The 19812-nt window shown below is 42.8% G+C and overlaps 1 protein-coding gene across 8 annotated transcripts in view; it reads right to left on the bottom strand.

Annotated features, from left to right (window-relative positions):
• The window catches only part of CACNA2D3 (calcium voltage-gated channel auxiliary subunit alpha2delta 3), a 931957-nt gene that overhangs the window by 305161 nt on the left and 606984 nt on the right, over positions 1-19812 (bottom strand). For all 8 annotated transcript variants that reach the window (XR_006695842.3, XR_010585145.2, XR_012431274.1 and 5 more), the window contains one exon: positions 4663-4741. Coding sequence is in view for 4 of the 8 variants with exons in the window: in XM_045384857.3 (XP_045240792.1) it covers positions 4663-4741 (79 nt within the window). In the remaining 4 variants the exon portion in view is untranslated. The remainder of the gene's footprint in view (positions 1-4662; positions 4742-19812) is intronic.

The raw sequence follows: 19812 nt of genomic DNA, 5'->3' as shown, positions 1-19812 counted from the left end.
AAGCCACCAGTTCTCTTTCAAGTAAGGAGAGAATGACCTTTAGCCCACAGAAAAGGGGTAAGCTAAGCAGACGACAACACATGTGGCATTTCAATTGGACCTGACGATGACTGATCGGTTGAGAACCCAAACATGGAGGCCCTTCTTTATTTGCACAGCTGGAAAACACTCCATTAACTGTGATTTTTGAAGGAGAATCAGCCAGTGCTTATTTAAAATCTTGGCATACTGAATGTTAGAGAAGGTCACCATGGCTTTGTGAAATATCTGAGCTAGTCAGTAGTCGGCCCTCTTTTCTGTGTTCCAGTTCACTTGTTTTTGAAATAGTGTGAACACAGAACTTTAAATTCCACCAGCCATTCTACAGTGGCAATGATTGTTTTAATGTATTTAAAATGGCTTGCTGCTTTGTCTCATTAGGGTTGGTTCCCTCAAGACAGGACCTACTTATGCATAAAATGAAATAAACTCACAAGCTCTAGGCCTCCCTGGATTTTGCTGGTAGACTGGAGGAGGCAGAGAACTATTGCAAGGGGGGTACGAATGTCCCCAGACATTCATTTCCAGAGGAAAGTGTCTGAGATCTGCTGGCTAAGAACTGTCTCCATGGCTACCAGACTCCCAAGGAAGAAGTCCTGCACAGATAGCAGGTCCTTGACCACTAACTCAGTAACAATGTGAGAGCCCTCATGATTCTTGCTCCCTCCCAGGGTCATTCTGTGGTCAGGCCCGGTGGGTTAGTTCTACCTCCTTGGACTCTCCTTGGGTCTGCTCTGGTCCCTGAATGCTAATGCTTCATTTCACTGCAGAACTTGGCCGAGTCAGGTTGAAAATATGTAAGGGGGCCCTCTGGACCTCATGACACTTGAGATGAAAAATGTTATGCTGCCTCCATACTATAACAATCTGAGACTATAAACAATGATTTAATTAATGACCATAGAAGAATACTTGCTCACCGATGTTACGTGGTCCAAAACCCCTTAACTGACGCAACGTGAAGCCAATGTTTATATGGGCACAGATGACTGGAATATCACATTTTGATGGCATTGCTACTTTGAAGAGCGGCAAACAGTGACATTCCCAAGGCTCTTTACATAGAAGCAGAATGAGGAAGGTGAAACTATCGAGAGGGGCTAACTCTGGTAGCAAGGGAAATAACTGGATGTGGACAGGAAGGGAAGGAGAATTATCATGGAATCCACAGCCTGTCCAGCCAAGCAGCTACTATTACCTCCTTGGATTTTCTGCATTGCTGTACTCATAACTTATAAATCCTAAAGGCAATATTCTATAGCCGGGCCCTAAAATACTCCAAGTTGACTAAACTGTCTTCAAAAGGATGCCTCGAAGATTCTTATAAACAATGACTAAAACTAAATTATGGTGTAATATTAGTTGATTAAGACAAGACTTCAATTTGAGTAATTTTCATCAGCTGGACACAGACAGTGGTAAAAACAATAACCCATGACTAAATGCATACTAGCTGATGGAAGAATTGCAATCTGATGTGGCAAGAAATAACAGGAAATTTTTTTTTTTAATTTAAAAATGGAAAGAAACTTTTTTCAAGACCACAGAATAAAGGAAAAAATGGGAAAAGTATAGCTAACTCAAGGTTTTTAAATGTCAACAAAGTTCCAAAACTAATTTCAAGAAAGGCCTCTTCACTCAGAGGAACTCTGGGATCTACTCGGCCTCCATCTCCTCTGCCTGTGTTCTTCCTATAGCTCTCCCTGAAAGGAGGCCAAATGTATAACTCTGAGACAAGTAGAATTATTGACACCTTTTAGTGAAGCAAGCCAGACAATGAACGAAAACAATTGTAGAATGTGTTATTTTAGAGCTTCAAGGATATGTTAAAAACTTCCATGCAGCCCTTCCTTTTTCAGATGAGGAAACTGAGCCTTGCTTAAAAGACTGTTCAAATAAAAGCAGATAATTAAAGAAAATGCCAAGCAAAGGGAAAGATGGGTGGAGGTTTAAGAGCCTGCGTGTTCACCTATTCTTAGAGAACTTTCCCACACTCCCATCCACAGTGCTGAGTCCCCCAGAGCACTTATTTCTCCATGGGCTTTCTCTGCCCACACCCAATTCAGCAGGGAGAAAGAACTGGCCCAAGCTGGGTACCATAATCTCTTCACGGGGGTGAGGGGGTGAGGGAGGACGTGAAATTAGACTTTAGATTTGCTAGTCAGCCTTGAATGGAAAAGATATACATTTTGCTTTCTTATATTGTGCCTTGCCCACAGTATTGTTGTGTGGATGGATGGGCATGCATGATACGGGGTGGCCATTCCTGGCTATATGCATGCCATAGTAGGGAAGGTCTACCTACAGAGAAGTAAGAATGCCATGGACATGTCAGAAGAAACTGAGAAGGAATAGAAAAACAAAAACATGTCTTCCTTCTCCCTTGTGAGACCCAAGCTTCCCTTCCCACCAGGGTTCTGAGTCACTCCCCTCTCTCTCCAAAACGCCTTTTTAAATTTCAGGGAACAACTTTGGTGGCTTGCACCTAAAACAACTTTGTCTTAGGTCATGAAAACTGGAGCGCAGACCCACAAAGCCTTCACTCAGTCCTCTTTTCTCCACTAAAGTCCAAACACTGGAGCTTTTATGAAGGATGGCTTGGGAGACCCATTGAAAGCAGACTGCTGAAATCTATCAATCCCAATCTACTGTGCTACAGGACCTGCCTTCCTTCATTAGGATTTAGAGTCAACTTACCTATTTTTTCAGACATCAAAGGAGCACACGCTGTGGTACGAGCTTGGGCTCTGTCAGAGCACCCAAGATGAAATCAGAGTCAAAGGCTGCTCTCATGGAGCTTGTAGCCTCAGAAGGGAGGCAAACAGGACCCAGAGATCAACATAACAATGAGAGAATAACTCAGGGCACTTACATACCAGAGACCAAGCTACCAACTTTACTTATATGGCATCATGTCATGCCCACAACATGCTTGAGGGGAAGGTATTGTCACCACCTCTGCTCTGTAGATGACATGACTCAGACCTACCCAGATAGGTTTGGTAACTTGCCCATAGTTGGTGGAGAGTGATTGCTCAATTTGGATACAAGGAGTCTGGACTCTCCCACCTATTAACTTGCTACGCTTTGCCTTCTTGGCTGCGTATAAAATGAAAAGAAGGCCTTCACAGACTGGGCAGCCCTATTACTGACTTTCCAGTGCTGTCCCCAAACTATTTGTTTCTGACATGCAACAGGGGATTGGTAATCAATTAACCTTATGAATATAAAAAAGCTAATGATTACTGAGCACTTCTTATGTCCTAGTATTGAACGAGGCACTTAATATGCACCATTTCATTAATAAGAATCAAAGGAAGAACTGGATACAAACTTTCAGTTAGACAGAAGGAATGAGTTCAAGAGATATATAGTATAACATAGTGACCATAGTTAATAACGATGTGTTATACACTTGAAAATTGCTAAGAGAATAGATTTTAGGTATTCTCATCACAAATAAATTATAAAGATGTAAGGCAATACATATGTTAATTAGCTTGATGTAGTCATTACACAATGTACTTATACTTCAAAACATCATGTTGTATGCCATAAATATAAATAATTTTGTTAGTTAAAAAAATTAAAGGAAGAATTATTATTACCGTTACCATTTTGAGTATTTGAACATTGAGGCAAGTTAAAGTTGACCAACTTAATTAGTAATATAGGTAAAGTTATGCTATAAGAACATATCAAACTAAAAATCTCAGTGGCTCAACACAAAAGTTTATTTGTTATGAACACTATTTATAATCCAGTGTGGGTTGGCAGAGGCAAGGGACAGTGAAAGTCATCTGCTCCATGTGTTCACTCAGGGACCCAGGCTAATGAAGGCTGCTGCATCTCATGACTGTTCTGTCTGGACCATGTACCTTCAGAGTTCACTAGAACAGAAGAGAGTACCAACACCACCACACTAGCTCTCAAATGCTTTAGCCCAGAAATGACTCAGGTTGACTTCACTCACGCCCTATTGGCCAGAACCAGTCTTGAAGTCCCCACCTATATGCAAGAAGGCTGCGAATGATGAGAGAGCATATGGATATTTGATGCACAGTAAATGTCTCTGCCATAGTAATTCTCCCAAGGCTACTCAGCTACTAATCAGAAGAATGGAAAGACTTAACCACTCCACTTGACTATGTCCTCAAAATTTGGCGCTGGGCGTAGTGGCTCATGCCTGTAATGAGGCCACTTTGGCGGGCTGATCACTTGAGCTCCAGAGTTTGAGACCAGCTTGGCTAACATGGCAAAACCCCGTCTCTACTAAAAATACAAAAATTAACTGGGCATTGTGGGGCACACCTGTAATCCCAGCTACTTGGGAGGCTGAGGCACAAGAAACACTTGAACCGGGGGGGCAGAGTCTGAAGTGAGCTGAGCTCATGTTACTGCACTCCAGCCTGGGCAAAGAGCAAGACTCTGTCCACAAAAAAATAAAAAACAAAAAAAAACCCCATAATTTGGAAGAAACCATTTCAAGTCTATCAGTAATCACTTAGATATACCCAGACTTTACCTTAGAATTATTAGAACTCTCTACTTTCTCATGAATATTCCTAATTCTGAAAAAGTAGGTGGAAGTTATTCAGAGCCAAGCACGTTGGGAAGACCCACCTTTGTTGGCACAGGCCATCCACTTTAGATTGTCTGCAAATGCAGCCTCTCGTCCAATGAGGTATGTGAAGATGCGAACCTGAAAGGAAGACAAACGCATGGCTGAGTGGCATTCACTTTTTGCCATCCTGCGCAGATCACATGCATGGCTCACACACATGTGGCTTACCTCTTTAATGCTCCATGCTTCCCATCTGCAGGAACATATTTAAGACATCTGAAGTATAGTCAGCTAAAAATGTATTCAAAGCAGGGGTCTTTGATCTTTTAAACCATATGGCACTGGTGGTGGCTGTTTTTCGGTGTGCAAGTCATGACAGAGAAGAATAACTGGGAATGGGAGACTGGCAGCCTCATGGGCCTGGGCTTGCTTCACACATATGGACAAGTATCATCTAAGTCTGGACCAAATCCCTAACCATTTTCCCCATTCACACAGGAAATGCAGAGTATGCTCTTCTTGGGAATAAAAACGCCCCTGAAAGACCCTCAACATTTCCCTCCAATGGTGAGGACAGGCTGCAGACACTCTCTTACCATCTGTGGTGTCTGGCATGATATTAGAAGATAATTAACTGAGATGAGAGACACAGCCTGTGGCCAGGAGACCTATGGGGAATCTTTCTAGTCTTCCTAAGCTTTTGGTTCCTGAAGAGCAAAGAACATATGTAAAAACCTGGCTTTCTTATTTTCTATTGGTTTCTCAACCCTCTCTTATGAGGTCAGAACTCTTTGAAACAAAGCATGACCTACCTGCCAGATGGTATTTAAGGTTAAATGGAAAAAATATAAGGAATGAAAAGGTTAAAATCCTTTAATTCAATTTAAAATGGTATGTGGGTCAACACTACACAGTCCAAACAAAATCCTTCTGATGGGCCATGTGCAGCCTGTGGCCACCTCTTTGTGACTGAGGTCAATGAAGACATGGCATTAGATGAATGACACTCATCAGGTGGTATCAAAGGCTTTACCAGGTGATGTCCTTCCAGCTCCTCTAGTCTGGTGGGTCAAGTGCTCCTACTGCTCCTCCCCAGCCTTTGCTACAATTGTGGTTAGCTAGTATTTTGTGTAGCTGGTCCGTGAAGTCAATTTGCTTGCTAGGGTATCCACTTGACGAGGGAAGGAAGGGATGTCTCCTTTACCTGGCTGGGCCCTGATGGAGCACTGCACTTGGAACATTGATACTAAATACATGGAGACATAAAAAGATATAAATGCTTACAGTGGATTGTAAAAATGAATATTCTGTTTTAATTATGCATATCCTCAAATCTGGGCATTATAACTTGAAGGCTAGTTGTGAAGTAATGGTTTCTTCCCAACTTAAAGAGATATGTAAATGCACGTTATTATTAGGGAATGTCAGTCTGTGCTCATCTGTGCTTGGTAAGACCATGACTTTATTTATCATAGCTCCTGCAAGGGGGCTTTCCGGGTGGATGGGCAGGCGGACAGACCTCTTTCCAGTCCTCTGGCTCTTCTCCACACCACTCCCATCAGAGTCACATTTGGGAGTGAGGATATGGTTGTTTTGTTTTGTTTTTTTAAATTGGGAGATTCTGGCTTCTCTTGGGTGGAACAGAAAGCAAAGATCCAGTTGGGCACAGTGGCTCACACCTGTAATCCCAGTACTTTGGGAGGCCGAGGTGGGCAGATCATGAGGTCAGGAGATTGAGACCATCTAGCCAACAAGGTGAAACCCCATCTCTACTAAAAATACAAAAAAAAATTAGCTGTGCATGGTGGCATGCATCTGTGGTCCCAGCTACGCAGGAGGCTGAGGCAGGAGAATTGCTTGAGGCAGAGGTTGCAGTGAGCCGAGTTTGCGCCACTGCACTCCAGACTGGTGATAGAGTGAGGCCCCGTCTCAAAAAAAAAGCAAAGATCCAGCCTCATATTGCCAAAAGTGATTACCATTGACCCTGCTTCACATAGCTGCACCCTCTGTTCACTTTCTATGCCTGTCTACTGTCAGCACTTAACTGAGAATCTCTGACTGAGAGGAGAAACTGAGGCCCAGTTAAGTACAGTGTTTTGCTTCATTTCATCAAAGTTTCATCTCATGAGAGAGGACTTCTAAGACCTCAGGATAGCACTGGTATCTGTTTTCAACCTTTGGGAGATGCTGGTTTGGTCAATACAGAAGATCCCAACCAGCTCCAAGGCCCAGAGCCAGCACACACAGAATCCAGGACGAACTGGAATCAAGTCTCTTGAGACCAGACCCATGCTTTCTCATAAATCTTTGTCTTTAATTTCAAATTTAAGCTCTTTAAAGGGGAAACACTAGACCAATAAAAACTTGTATCCCCACTGGCTCCTTGGCAAGCAAGAAAGCATAAGAGATGCCTCTGTGGAAATGCAGCAATGAGTCTATCTTTATAAACAAAGACCCAATACAGAACAACCCATATTTTTGAGCAAAGGTGTGTGAGTATCAGCCTCCTCTGCTGTCTAGATGAAGAACCTTCATATAAACTGAGTTCTCTTGGAGACATAGTTAAAACTCCAGAACAATACTGTGAATCACCAGCAAAACTTCTATAACTCCTCATTTAAAAGACGGCATCCTATTTGGAAAACCAGTAGGATCGCGCCAAACTTCAGATCAGACATGGCTGCTTAAGAATAATTGTGCTAACAATAACCACAATAATGAAAACCATCACCACGTCCCCTACCTCACCAGCACAGTCCTACCACGACCACCACCACCACGGTGGCTACTAAAATCAGCACCATCCCCTGGGTCAGGTAATGTGCTGAGGGGTTTATGGGTATTATATTTGTTTTGTTGGTTTATATGTTATTTTATTGCTTATGAAAGAAAATCAGAACAATGTTCAATATTTCCATTGATTTGTAGTCCTTGGCTCCCAGTACACTGACCTCCTTATCTGAGCAGAAATGGCATGAAAATGACTTGTTGCATGCCTGCCTACAAAATAAACATAATCAAAGGATGCTGGGTTCACACCCTACATCTCTCATAATAATGCCTTTCAACTGACCACAGAAGAAAAGAGATTTTACTTTAAAGTAGTTTAAAGTAGGAAATATTTTGGAGAGAAATTTAATAATAGCATTTTATATTTGTGTTTTTTTTTTTACATAGTAATTCCACCCCTAAGCATTTATCTTATAGCTGGAACAACAAATAAAATGCTTACAGGGACTAAGAGACAACAAAAATGACAGAAGTTGTAGAAGAGAGTACATATTTTCTGGAAGCCCTAGAATTCAGATTCAGACATTTTCAAAAATACACAATTAAGAGTACATAGATGTTCACCTTCATTACTTGTAAAGGTCAAAAACTGTTAAATTCTAAGTCTTTCTTGATAGCTGACTGGCTAAAAGTTCATGGTACATTCGTGTAGTGGGCTATCCAGCAGCTATGTCCTCATCCATGATGCACGGGTAAAAGTGAAAAGCAAGTTGTGCATTTTGTGTAGCACAAAATTCTATTTTTTTCTAAAAGCAGCCTCACACTTTTTATTTCATAAATTTTATACCATTTTACAAATAAACTAGCATTGCTTTAATAATTAAAGATCATTTTAAGTGAAAAGAAAGTAATGACATTGCTATTTCCTGAACAATTCTGTTAGGACACAGGAAGAATAAACGATGCAGTGAAAATCAAACACAAAAAAGAGATGACATGTGGAAATTACGTCCTGGCCTTGCATATTCCAGTTAGTGCTGCCTTACGCCACTGCTCATTTAACTGAGTGCAAAACCTCTGTGAACAACAGTCAAATCGCTCCCAATTTCCATCGTTAACAGATTCTATACCCTAATGGATCTTATTTCCAACAACTGGAGTTTCTTCCCTAGGAAGCACCACATAACAAACTTTCAGTGGTCTGCCCTGAGCCCAGCTACTTTTCTGATGCAGTGAGTGTGAAGCAGACCCAGATCTGGGGTGGTCCTGAAGGCCAGGTACACAGCACAGACAATCATGGGAAGGTGCTGTGGCATAGTTCTGGCCTACACCAGATCTCCCTGGAAAGCCAGGCTTTCATGCTCATCATCTGCAGGCATGGAGCGCACCACTTTCATTAATGCAGCTCAAAGGCAGGGGTAAAAAGAAGTCTGCATCAGCCTATTCGCTCATTTTGATCTCCCACTTAAGTTTGGATGGTCTTTAAATGTTCTACGAACCCAATTAAGCTTAATAAAACGTTAAGATGTAGACTTTCAAAGTTCAAAGTCACTTACTTTAATCTACTTAATATAAAATTTCCCCAATGGAACAAACAAAAAACTCATCCAGATTTTTCAAAAAAGCAATTATGCTTTTTACTCACATAGATGCAATCCCCATCAGAAACTGAGAGGGGTACCCTTCTTCTTAACCTTTGGGGAAGATATAGTGACTCTGTAAAGATAATGAATCAAATTTTCTCCTTTCTGCAGCCATTAAAATTAGGGGAGGGAAGTGGCTACCAGGAGAGTTATATGGGGCAATTGCACACACAGAAAATAGGCTGCTGCTGCCTGCAGATCTCCCTTCAATAATGAAGAAAGCCTTGTGCTTCTGAGAGAGTCCAAGAGTAGCAGTTTGTCATCTATCACGTGTAACTCATGAGTGCCTACCATGTGCTAGGGACCATTCTTGGTCCTGGATAAACTACCATGGATAAACAAAACTAACTCTGCCCACAGAGACTTCACATTTTCTTGGGAGGGAAACATAACAAATGGTAAATTCATATAGAATGTTTATGTATTTGTTGGATTAAATGCTGATAAAGAAAATAATGCAAAGTGAGGTGATGGAGAGTGATAGGGGGCTGCATTTTTAGAAAAGGAAGACAGGAAGGTCTTCCTGATAAGATGATATTTGATCAGAGATCTAGACAAAATGGAGTGGGGGAGAAGGAATAAGCCACATAGCTAATGGGAAAGAGCATTCCAGGTGAAGGGAACAAAAGGTACAAGGTCGCTGTGACAGGGAAGCTCCAGAGATATTGAAGGGGCTTGTGTTAATGGAATATAGTCACCTAGCAGAGGTTGCAGGAAATTAACTTGGAGATACAATGGGTGCCACATCACACGGACCCTTGCGAGTCACTTTTTCTTTTTTTTCAGGAGGGACTGAGTGGAAGTCTCACATGAGCTGATACATAATGTAAAAGGATCATTCTGGCTGCAGGGTAGAGCATAGGCCATGAACAGGTTCATGAACCAAAGGAAAGCACAGGTTCATGAACATGAACTCAACCTGACTGCCCATTCCATTATCCTATGATAATCTTATAATTCTGAATGCCCGTGTCCCATCCATAGCCACAGAGAGTAAGGGTAGAAACAGAGGTAGTAAGTAGGAGGCCACTGCAATGTTCCAGGTGAGAGATGACAGTGGCTCTGGCCAGGGCAGTGAGAGTCCTCAGACTTCACAAGGCATCAGTATCACCAGGGGCCTTGAATCACATGTCGAAGGTGGAGTCTTAGCACCCACCCTCCTGAGGTTCAGAATGAAGTAGGCCCAGGGATATACATTTTTTAAAATGCCCATGGTGGATCTGACACAGGTGGGCTAAGGCCAACTCTTTAAAAAAATGCCACCAAGCATATGAGGTCTAAGTGAGACCAAACATTAAGAAATCACTGGAGCCATTTCCAGGAAAGCTATTCCTACAGTTTACTAAGGATTGAGGCAAAACTTGAAGGAGTTTACAATCCAGTGGGTGGTTAAAAAAATAGAGAAGCTGGATCAAAATGACATTTTTTAAAAAGCTTGTGTCAACCGAAGAAGGCAGGATCATGAGATATCAGCCAGACTTGGCAAGCAGGATTAGCTAACTACACTTTCCTCCTTCCCCAAGAAAGGGCAGATTTGTAGCCTGTTGTCTGTAACTGCTGAGCTGGGTCTTCACAATCTTTGGAATTACAATAATTCCACTCTTGCTCCCAGAGGCAGAGGAAAGGAAGGTTTGGAGACCGAGCACTTATGAGCCTCAAAAAACAGTCTATACTTTTATAGAAAAAAGAAGGTAATCTTTTATTTTAAAAAACATTTAACTACAAATCCATTCCTTCTACCTTTAAAAGCAAGCAATTTATATGAATTATTTATGTCAATGTCATTTGCTATCAAATCTGTTCATTACCTATGGATTCCCACATTCATGGGTTCTAAATTTTAATTTAGCTAAGTGGCAGCCTCCGTATTAGGCATGCCTTCCTGTCTTCTCTGCCTTCCTGTCATCTTCCTGTCCTCTCACCTGCTCATGTCCTTTTGGACTCACTGCCCAACTCAGTTATTCCCTAAAATACTTCCAGGATTTCTCAAAATGATGAATGACTTCGCTTTAGAAAGGGGTCTCCTTTATGTTTTAAAGTCAATTTGCAGCTAATGAATATGTTCTTAATCTATATCTTCACAAAAGATATTACTAATGAACTTTCATAGTTATTTGCTTATTTCTGTGATTTCTGGTACAGAGAAGCATTTCTGAATAAAATCTTTAATCTTTAAGAAGAAGATAAGGGTTGGAACCTGATTACTCACATAAATGCTTCATAAATCATTGCCAATATTTATCTTCATGAAAATTCTACAAGAGTAGAGATGGGCTCAGAGAAGGCTGACTCCAAAGGAAACAGTTATATTGAGCAGGCTGCTTTAATCTAGAAGCCATCATGCTCATAATAAAAAAAGAAACATCCTTATCCAGAAGGAAGAGAAAGGCAACCATGGTAACGCTACCCTGAACAAGCAATAAAATGGGATAAATTGAATTAAATTACAAAAGTAATAAAATTTCAACAAACGAATATCATAGATCATTATGAAAAATGGACTGTCACCTTAGGGACGCTCTAAGAGTCTATACAATCTCCTTTTTCCCAAGCACGAGTGCCTGATACCTCATGTGTGGAAAAAAAAATTCCAATTCAGAAAAAAATATTGTTATTTGTAATCTTCTGGCCAAAGGGATAAAAGTCTAGTTTTATGGCCATGTGTTTTGTCAAGGTGAAGGAGACAGGTGTTTCTTGGCCACCCAGAGACTATGACCTGGAGTTGGTACAATGGAACACAAGAGATTACACACGGCTCAATGGAGCAGTAAGAAGTCAGGCTGCAAACATCCTCAAAGGTGTGTGATGCAATTTATTAGACTGTCCAGCTTCACTGAATTCATTCAGGGGACAGAGCCAGTATATTAACCATGTCTTTGGATTTTCTGTACTATTATTGCTCTGATGTCTGAGGCCTTATAACCTTGGAGGGACTGCCCCTCCTAGGGTTAGCTAATTCTTGGAGATAGTAAGCAACTGGCCTGCAAGTGCATTTCTGATACACAAACCAACCAATCCACAGCCCACACCTCCAATCACCTACCTCCATCAGGCTCTCACAGTCGAGGTCATACCACCTGCCCTAATCACCCCAGGACCAGGTAGCAGACAACTAGGGGCAGTCCCTCTACCCCAGTGCCCACTGAGACGACTGACTACCCAATGATAAGCCTGCTTGGCCTGCTTTGCCTCTTTCTTCCCATGGAAAACACAATAAAGGCTTCTGCCCTCTAGATCTCTCTCTCTGCCCACTCATCTTGCCTTGGCACTTCCCTGTGTGGCCCTTCATGGTATGGCATGCCTTCCGCTTCTAGGAAACCATGGATACAATATACTTCTTCCTTCATGACAATCATTTCTGTATCTGTGTACCTTGTTATACCTGACTAAAACAAATTCCAGGTATTCTTAAAACAACCAAGTATTATTTGTTCCAGGTGGGTCCAATGCTGCACTTACTGGCTTGGTGATCTTGAGTGAAGTATTTAAACCTACTGAGCTGTACTTGCACCTCCCCCAACATGGGGATCCTCCACCCACCCACCTCACATTGGTGATCAACAGCAAATGAGACAATGGATGCAAGGACAGGTCAGAAGTATCAAATTCCATTCAGTTAGAGTTGCATCCCACTCGCATTTCAGATAACTTGCTGCAGTGAAATTAAACAAAGGGAGCCAAGGAAAGCCAAGTCTTCCATCCATAGATACTTCCCTCATCCTGCCCAGAAGTTTGGTTGAAGAGGAAGCTGACTCCTGTGGGTGAAGAATGGGATTTTTCACGGGGTGGGTTTTGACAAACTATCACTGATGTCTGTCAATACCAAGGATAACGGAGTTGACAGTTTCTAACATAATCAGGAGCACTAGAGCTATAATAACAATTACAACTTTTATAACCCTTGGAGAGTCAAAGGATCCACTGAGAACTTGGCAGGGGCTATAAACCTTCTCCTACCCCTTACTCCCTCCCCGCAAAATCCAAAGGCTATATACTCACAATTTCAGATAAAATTCATGAGGGCTGGGGCATTTCCTCCACCAAAACCCAGATCTGGATTGTCTAGGAACATCTGGCTCCCAGGTTAAGAATCCCTGTCTTATAAATCTCTCGTATTTTGCACTATAAATTCCTCAAAATCAAAATGGTTTCTTTGGGTGATCAAGATGGGCCCTCTTAGTGGATATGCCCACTAAATTGAGAAAGAAGTTCATTTGGTCATTTATATGCCCATTCTGTGACAGTTTTGTGCCGACCAGATATCAGCTATTCACATTCAGATCCAGAAAAGTCATATCAGAAGTGAGTCCTCTACATGGAGGGACATTGTGGAGAAATCAGGAGCCCTGAGACAGAATAGGCATCACTGTGGACCTTGGGTTTTTATGATGCACATCACATCATGAAGCCTTTGCATGGCCACATGTAAAGGAGCAAGGATAGAAGGGACAGACAGACAGAACTGAGTCTGTAGAATCCAGCACAGTGCTTGGCACAGGGCCAGCACTCAAACACTTGTTGATTGGCCAATACCATAAAATCCCTGTCTACTGATACTAGGGATCCTGAAAGAAACCTGTCTCCAAGCTTCAGGCTGCTGGACACTACATGGCCTAGGATTTATATGGCTCAGAAGCCCCATCCTGCTACCCTTGCCCTCCGAAACCCTGAGAGATCAAGTGGTGACAGCCATTTGTTCATAGGTATGCCCCATCTTTCAAGAAGGATGACAGATTCAATACCATGAACAAAAAGGCAACTAACATGTGTAAATCCATTAAATTAACCAAAAACAGATCAGAAAATTGACTTATGTCAAGGGGAATAAATTGTTCCACAAATTGGGATGGCGATGGTTATATTCATAAAACATCATGGGGCTGTGTCACTCTCTAGCTTAAAGCCCTCCAGTGCCTTCCCATTGTACTTGGAATACATTCTAAACTCCTAACACCACAGCTAAGATGCCCTGGAAGGTCCAGAAACATGACCAACTCCTTCTGGCTTTCCAGTCTTTCAATCCACCTCTCCCACTGCCTGGAGTGCCCCTCACCTCCTGTTTGCATGGCTAACTCTCTTTCACCCCAGCTACCCTCATCCTCATCACCCCTTTAGTTTCCTTCATGATACTCAGTATATTCTTAAGTTACATTAATGATTTATTAGTTTACTTATGTTTATTTCTACTTCCAAACTGAAACATAGATGTGAGAGCAGGAGGAGGCACCTGTGCCCAATTCAGTACCTGGCATGGAGTATTCTCAACGAATATTAGTTACCCACCTTTCCTATCCTTCTTTTCACAAATTTGGGAAATTAAAGGAAGTCAGCACGGGACATAGTTGAATTTATCAGCATAGAGCTCATTCCTTCAATGCGACTCCATTTTCAACACTTTTCTATTTTTCCAGACTGATCTGTTATCAATCAGTTGAGATTTTACTTTCTCTATGCTCAATTCCCATGATTTCTTTTTCTCCTGAAGCTCAGTGATAACATACGAGGAAATGGAGGTATGAAAAAGCTCTGGTCTTTGTTATTACAGCCTCATAGTCAGGGACCAGAAAAATGGTGTCTTATGCAAGGCCTCCCATGGATGGATGATCAGTATTATAATATTTCTTCTTAGGTGCCTGCCTCTTGATTCTAGATGGAAGCTATGCAAAGATTGAAGCCAACTGTATTTTAAATAACTGCCTGCTTCAGGGATTCCCTAGTGGGGAAAAGATCACATCTTAAAATAGCCATGCGATGGTTGCTATTCCAAGCAGCTTTCAGTGGAAATCTCTCCTTTTCCATACACTTTGTAACAGTGGACAGATGGCATCATTTCATGGAAGCCAGAGCTGAGTGGGTGGACAAGTTGGCAGAAAGCAGTGGTTACCAAACAGGGCTAAGAATTGGATACCCCCATGTTCAGAATCTGAGTCTTCCCTCAAATGAGCGGTGAGGCCTTGGGGTAAGTTGCTTATTTATTTATTTATTTATTTATTTATTATTTTTTGAGACACAGTCTTACTCTGCCGCCCAGACTGGAGTACAGTGGCTCGATCTCAGCTTACTGCAACCTCTGCCTCCCAGGTTCAAGCAATTCTCATGACTCAGCCTCCCAAGTAGCTGGGACTACAGGCATGCACCATCACATTGGCTAATTTTTGTATTTTGAGTAGGGATGGGGTTTTGCCATGTTGGCCAGGCTGGTCTTGAACTCCTGGGCTCAAGTGATCAACTCGCCTCGACTTCCCAAAATGCTGGGATTACAGGCATGAGCCACCGCACCCGGCCCTAGTGCTGTTTAAAGTCGAGGCAGACAGACTGCTTGAGCCCACAAGTTCGAGACCAGCCTGGGCAACATGGCAAGGCCTCATCTCCACAAAAAATACAAAAATTAGCCAGGTGTGGTGGTGCGCGCCTGTAGTCCTAGCTACTTGGGAGACTGAGTTGTCGGGGGCAGCAGTCAAGGTTGCACTGAGCCGAGATCCACTATTGCACTCCAGTCTGGGTGACAGACAGAGACCTTGTCTCCAAAAAAAAAAATTAAAAAAGAAAATAAATTTATATGAAAATACAAAGGAATGAGAATATCCAAAAACTCTCCTTAAAAAAATAGGAACAAGGCAGGATAATTACCTCACTGTCTATCAAGGTTTATTATAAAGTATGGCAATTAAGGCAGTGTGGCTTTAGTATACAAATACAAAAATCATCCAATGGACCAGCAAAGAAAACTCCAAAGCAGACCAACACATACATGGATCCCTGATTTGCAACAAAGAGGGCATTGCGGAGCCTGGTGAAAGAAGAGTCTTATTTTTTAATTTTTCTTATTTTTTTTTTTCTTTGGATGGGGTTTCACTATGTTGCCCAGGCTGGTCTTGAACTCTTGAGCTCAAGCTATCCACCCACCTCAGCTTTCCAGGGTGCTGGGATTATAGGTGTGAGCCACCTTGCCCAGCAAGTTACTTGATCTTTGTAAGTCTCATTTTCCTTACTTGTAAATTGGTCAACATCATAGAACCAGAATGATGTTGTTAAATGGCTGTTGTGAAATGGATCAAATAGAGTAAAATGTTTGGGACTTGAGTGGCAGGGGAGGATTAATTCTGCAAAGGAAGAGGGGTCTTCTAAGAGGAGATCTCCAAACGTGCTCTTTGCCTAGACCCTAAAGAGAGAAAAATAGAACAGAGAAACAGGGAAAGGTCTGAGAGTATGAAGCCTGATGACATGACCTGGGTCTGTCTCTTTAGGCCGTAGAGAAATCTCTTCCTTTAATGCTCTCCCTTCCCGCCATCCACCCCTACTCTGAGTTTGTCTCCCTTTGCCTCCCCCTGCGTCTGGATCAGTGAGACGCCAAGGGCCCACATCAGGGTACATGACCAAGACCCACTTGGTCTTGGGTGCAGCTGGAGTCCTCGTGATGTTCTCATTGGGATTTGGGGCCAAAGCCCCACAGTAAGAAGCCACATGCATCTGCACAGTGTCCCCTCTCGTGCCACCCTGGAGAAGTAGCACAGCAGCAGGTTACAGGTCGAGGAGTCAGGAGTTTTGGATTCTGCCCAAATCATTCTCAGACTCATTAAAACCAACAGCTGTTGTGAATTCTAAGCTAGCACAGTTGCCTTTTCCCAAGATTCTTGTTGTTTATATTTTCCCAACCCATCCTCCCTGTCACTAGGAATTAGTCCAAAATAGCAGTTTCCCTGTCACCTCACCTACTGCCTTCTGGGACTTCTGTCAGTAAGAAAAGTCAAGGACTCGTCAGACAACTGCAAGGATATTGCTGAGGACAGTGCTCACTCTGTTTTGCCTGTGATTCTCCAAAAGGCAGACAGGTAGGGACATAGCTCCCTGTGGAAGGGGTAAGGACATATCAGAATGACTCATGGGTTTTTGGTGATCTGTACAAGCTCACTCTCTGTATACCAACCTCTTGCCCTTCCAGGGGTTCTACTAACCCAAGATCCTCAACTCCCACTATGGAAGCATGCCTCCCGGCTGAAGACCCTACTGTAGGAAGCTGCCAGTAGGACTTCAGTGAGCAGTAGCCTCAGGTGAATGGGGTGGCAAAGCAAGTCAATGTTCCTGAGAATTTGGGGCAACCATTATCTTCTTTTTGAGAAGCCCCAGGGAAAGTTTATTTCTTACCTTCAGTCAGTATGAGTTGTATTTTATCTGAAGCAATCATTACATCTTAATCTCTCAGATCGTGATTTGTACAGCTGTCCTGGTTCCCTCTTTGCATATGCAAACTGGCTCAAGCAGAGGGCTCAAATACCCCATCGGAGACCAGGTGTGCTGTGGCTCCCCTGTCTTTGGTGTCCTTTTCTCCTTGCTACTGACAACTGACTTGTGTTACCTTTTCTGTTTTATGTTTCCCATCCACCCACCCTCCCACCTAGCCTTTCATCCATTAAGTATTAACTGGAAATACCTGCTAGATACTAAACATCCTGCTCCATGCTGGAGGCACAATGGGGAGGAAAAAGTCCATATGGTCTCTGCCCTTGTGGAAGTTGTAAGCTCTTGAAATACTTTTTATAGAATGGGGAAGACAAAGGAATATGAAGAAAATATATATATTTCTTTATACATATATAAAACTATATGTAAATAGTTCTGTCATTCCAGAACTGGGTCACTACTGCACTCTCCCCACAAAGAGCTTGGTTTCCCTGCACAGGACACATGCAATCTTGGACTCTATGGCCCCAGCTCCAGTTGATAAGGAGGATCATGTAAATGCAAAGTCATCCTATTCCTTTTCTAAGCATAGTGCACTGGTAAGATGAATATTTGAGGCCAAAAGAATCCCAATGACTTCTCCAACTGCTTGCTCCTAGAAATAACCTTGCAGGCCCTCTCCATGTTTTTTGTTTGCTTGTTTTTTGAGAAGGACTCTTACTCTGTCACCCAGGCTGGAGTGCAGTGGTGCGATCCTGGCTCACTGCAACCTCTGCCTCCCAGGTTCAAGCAATTCTCCTGCCTCGGCCTCCCAAGCAGCTGTGATTACAGGCCCACACCACCATGCCCAGTTAATTTTTATATGTTTAGTAGAGATGGAGTTTTGCCACGTTGGCCAGGCTGGTCTCGAAATCCTGACCTCAGGTGATCCACTCGCCTCAGCCTCCCCAAGTGCCTCCATATTCTTTTCTTCCATCTCTGCCAAGTCTTTTTTTTTTCCTATTGAGACGGTCTGTCACTCAGGGTGGACTGCAGTGGCATGATCTCGGCTCGCTGCAGCCCAAAGCAATCCTCCCATCTCAACCTCCCAAGAAGCTGGGACTATAGGCGTGTGTCAGCTTCACACATGGCCAATTTTTGTATGTTTTGTAGTGATAAGGTCTTGCCATATTGCCTAGGCTGGTCTTAAACTCCCGGGCTCAAGAGAGCCTCCCGCCTTGGCCGCCCAAAGTGTTGGGACTGCACATGTGAGCCACTGTGCCAGCCCAAGTCTTACATGTAAGAGAAAAGCAAGGAAAGTTAAGTAGTACTGGTCATACAATAATGGGAGAAAAAGGCATTGTGACAGATAAGGGCTGAAGAAGGTGGGATCACATGGGATCCTAGATCATTCTTGTCTTCAAAGAACTTCTTGTCAGTAGAGAAGCTATAAACCCATAGGCAGAACTTACATGGAAATGTACAGGGATGATGGCAAAGGGTGCTCTGCAAGGGAGCAAACAAATCAGGGAAATGCAAACCAAGAGGAACAATGTATTTTAAGAGAGAATAAAGTAAACGGTCTTGAGAGCTGGCCTCTATCTTGTTTCCTCACCCTCATAGTTTTGTTTATTTGCTTGTTTGTTGTTTTTCTCGGGTCAGCATTTTTCATGCGGATCAAGAGAGGAGAAAGATACCATGTGCTGGAACTCAGTTGACTTTTTCAAAATATGTTTCCTTCCGTTGGGAGTCTAGAGACTGGTCAAAGCCAATGGCTCTTGTGGACTGCAGGAAATTCTGCAATCTTTCATTTTAAACAAGGCTTTTTGGGAGACTAGAGCTTTTCCTGGAAGAGTAAATTTGAGGACATGTTACCAGTACCCTACTACACTGAAGAGAGGAGCCAGATTATCTGCCACCTGGAAACTCACTCCTTCAGAGCACTGGGCAATATCTAATGACAGCAGGTGTTAAAAATGGTCCTAGTGAACAACATGGAGTGCAGAAATAACTTATTTGGAACCTTCTTGCTAAAATACAATTCTGTAACTTCTATTTCCTCTACTAATTTCTTAGTCCAAGCCACCAATGCCTCTCACTTGGAGAACCAGGTGGAACTCTTACCTGAGCTCTTCCACTGCTATCCAGCCCCAGAGAGGGCTTGTTATAACAGGAATAAGATAGAGTTCCTCTGGCTGGGATTGGTGGCTCACGCCTGTAATTCCAGCATTTTGGGAGGCTGAGACGGATGGATCACCTGAGGTTAGGAGTTCAAGACCAGCCTGGCCAACATGGCGAAATCCCACCTCTACTAAAAATACAAACAATTAGCTGAGAGTGGTAATCCCAGCTACTCAGGAGGCTGAGGCAAGAGAATCAGTTGAACCCAGGAGGCGGAGGCTGCAGTGAGCCGAGACTGCACCACTGCACTCCAGCCTGGGCAATAGAGTGAGACTCCATCTCAAAAAAAAAGGATAGAGATCCCCCCTTTGCTCACAGCTCTACAGAGACCTTCCCGTATTTAAAATAAAATGCAAAATGTGCTGGCCCCTTCCCTGTTTCATAATCTCACCTCCATTTGCCCCCCTACTCAGCCCCAGTTGCCAAATTCCCAACTACCCTCCCTCTTCTTCCCAGACTAGACTTGTAAAAAATTCCTCTGACACCTAAAGTTCT

Source organism: Macaca fascicularis, chromosome 2 (genome assembly GCF_037993035.2).
Source record: "Macaca fascicularis isolate 582-1 chromosome 2, T2T-MFA8v1.1".
NCBI classification, from domain to species: Eukaryota; Metazoa; Chordata; class Mammalia; order Primates; family Cercopithecidae; genus Macaca; species Macaca fascicularis.
This window is presented reverse-complemented; position numbering and strand designations above follow the sequence as displayed.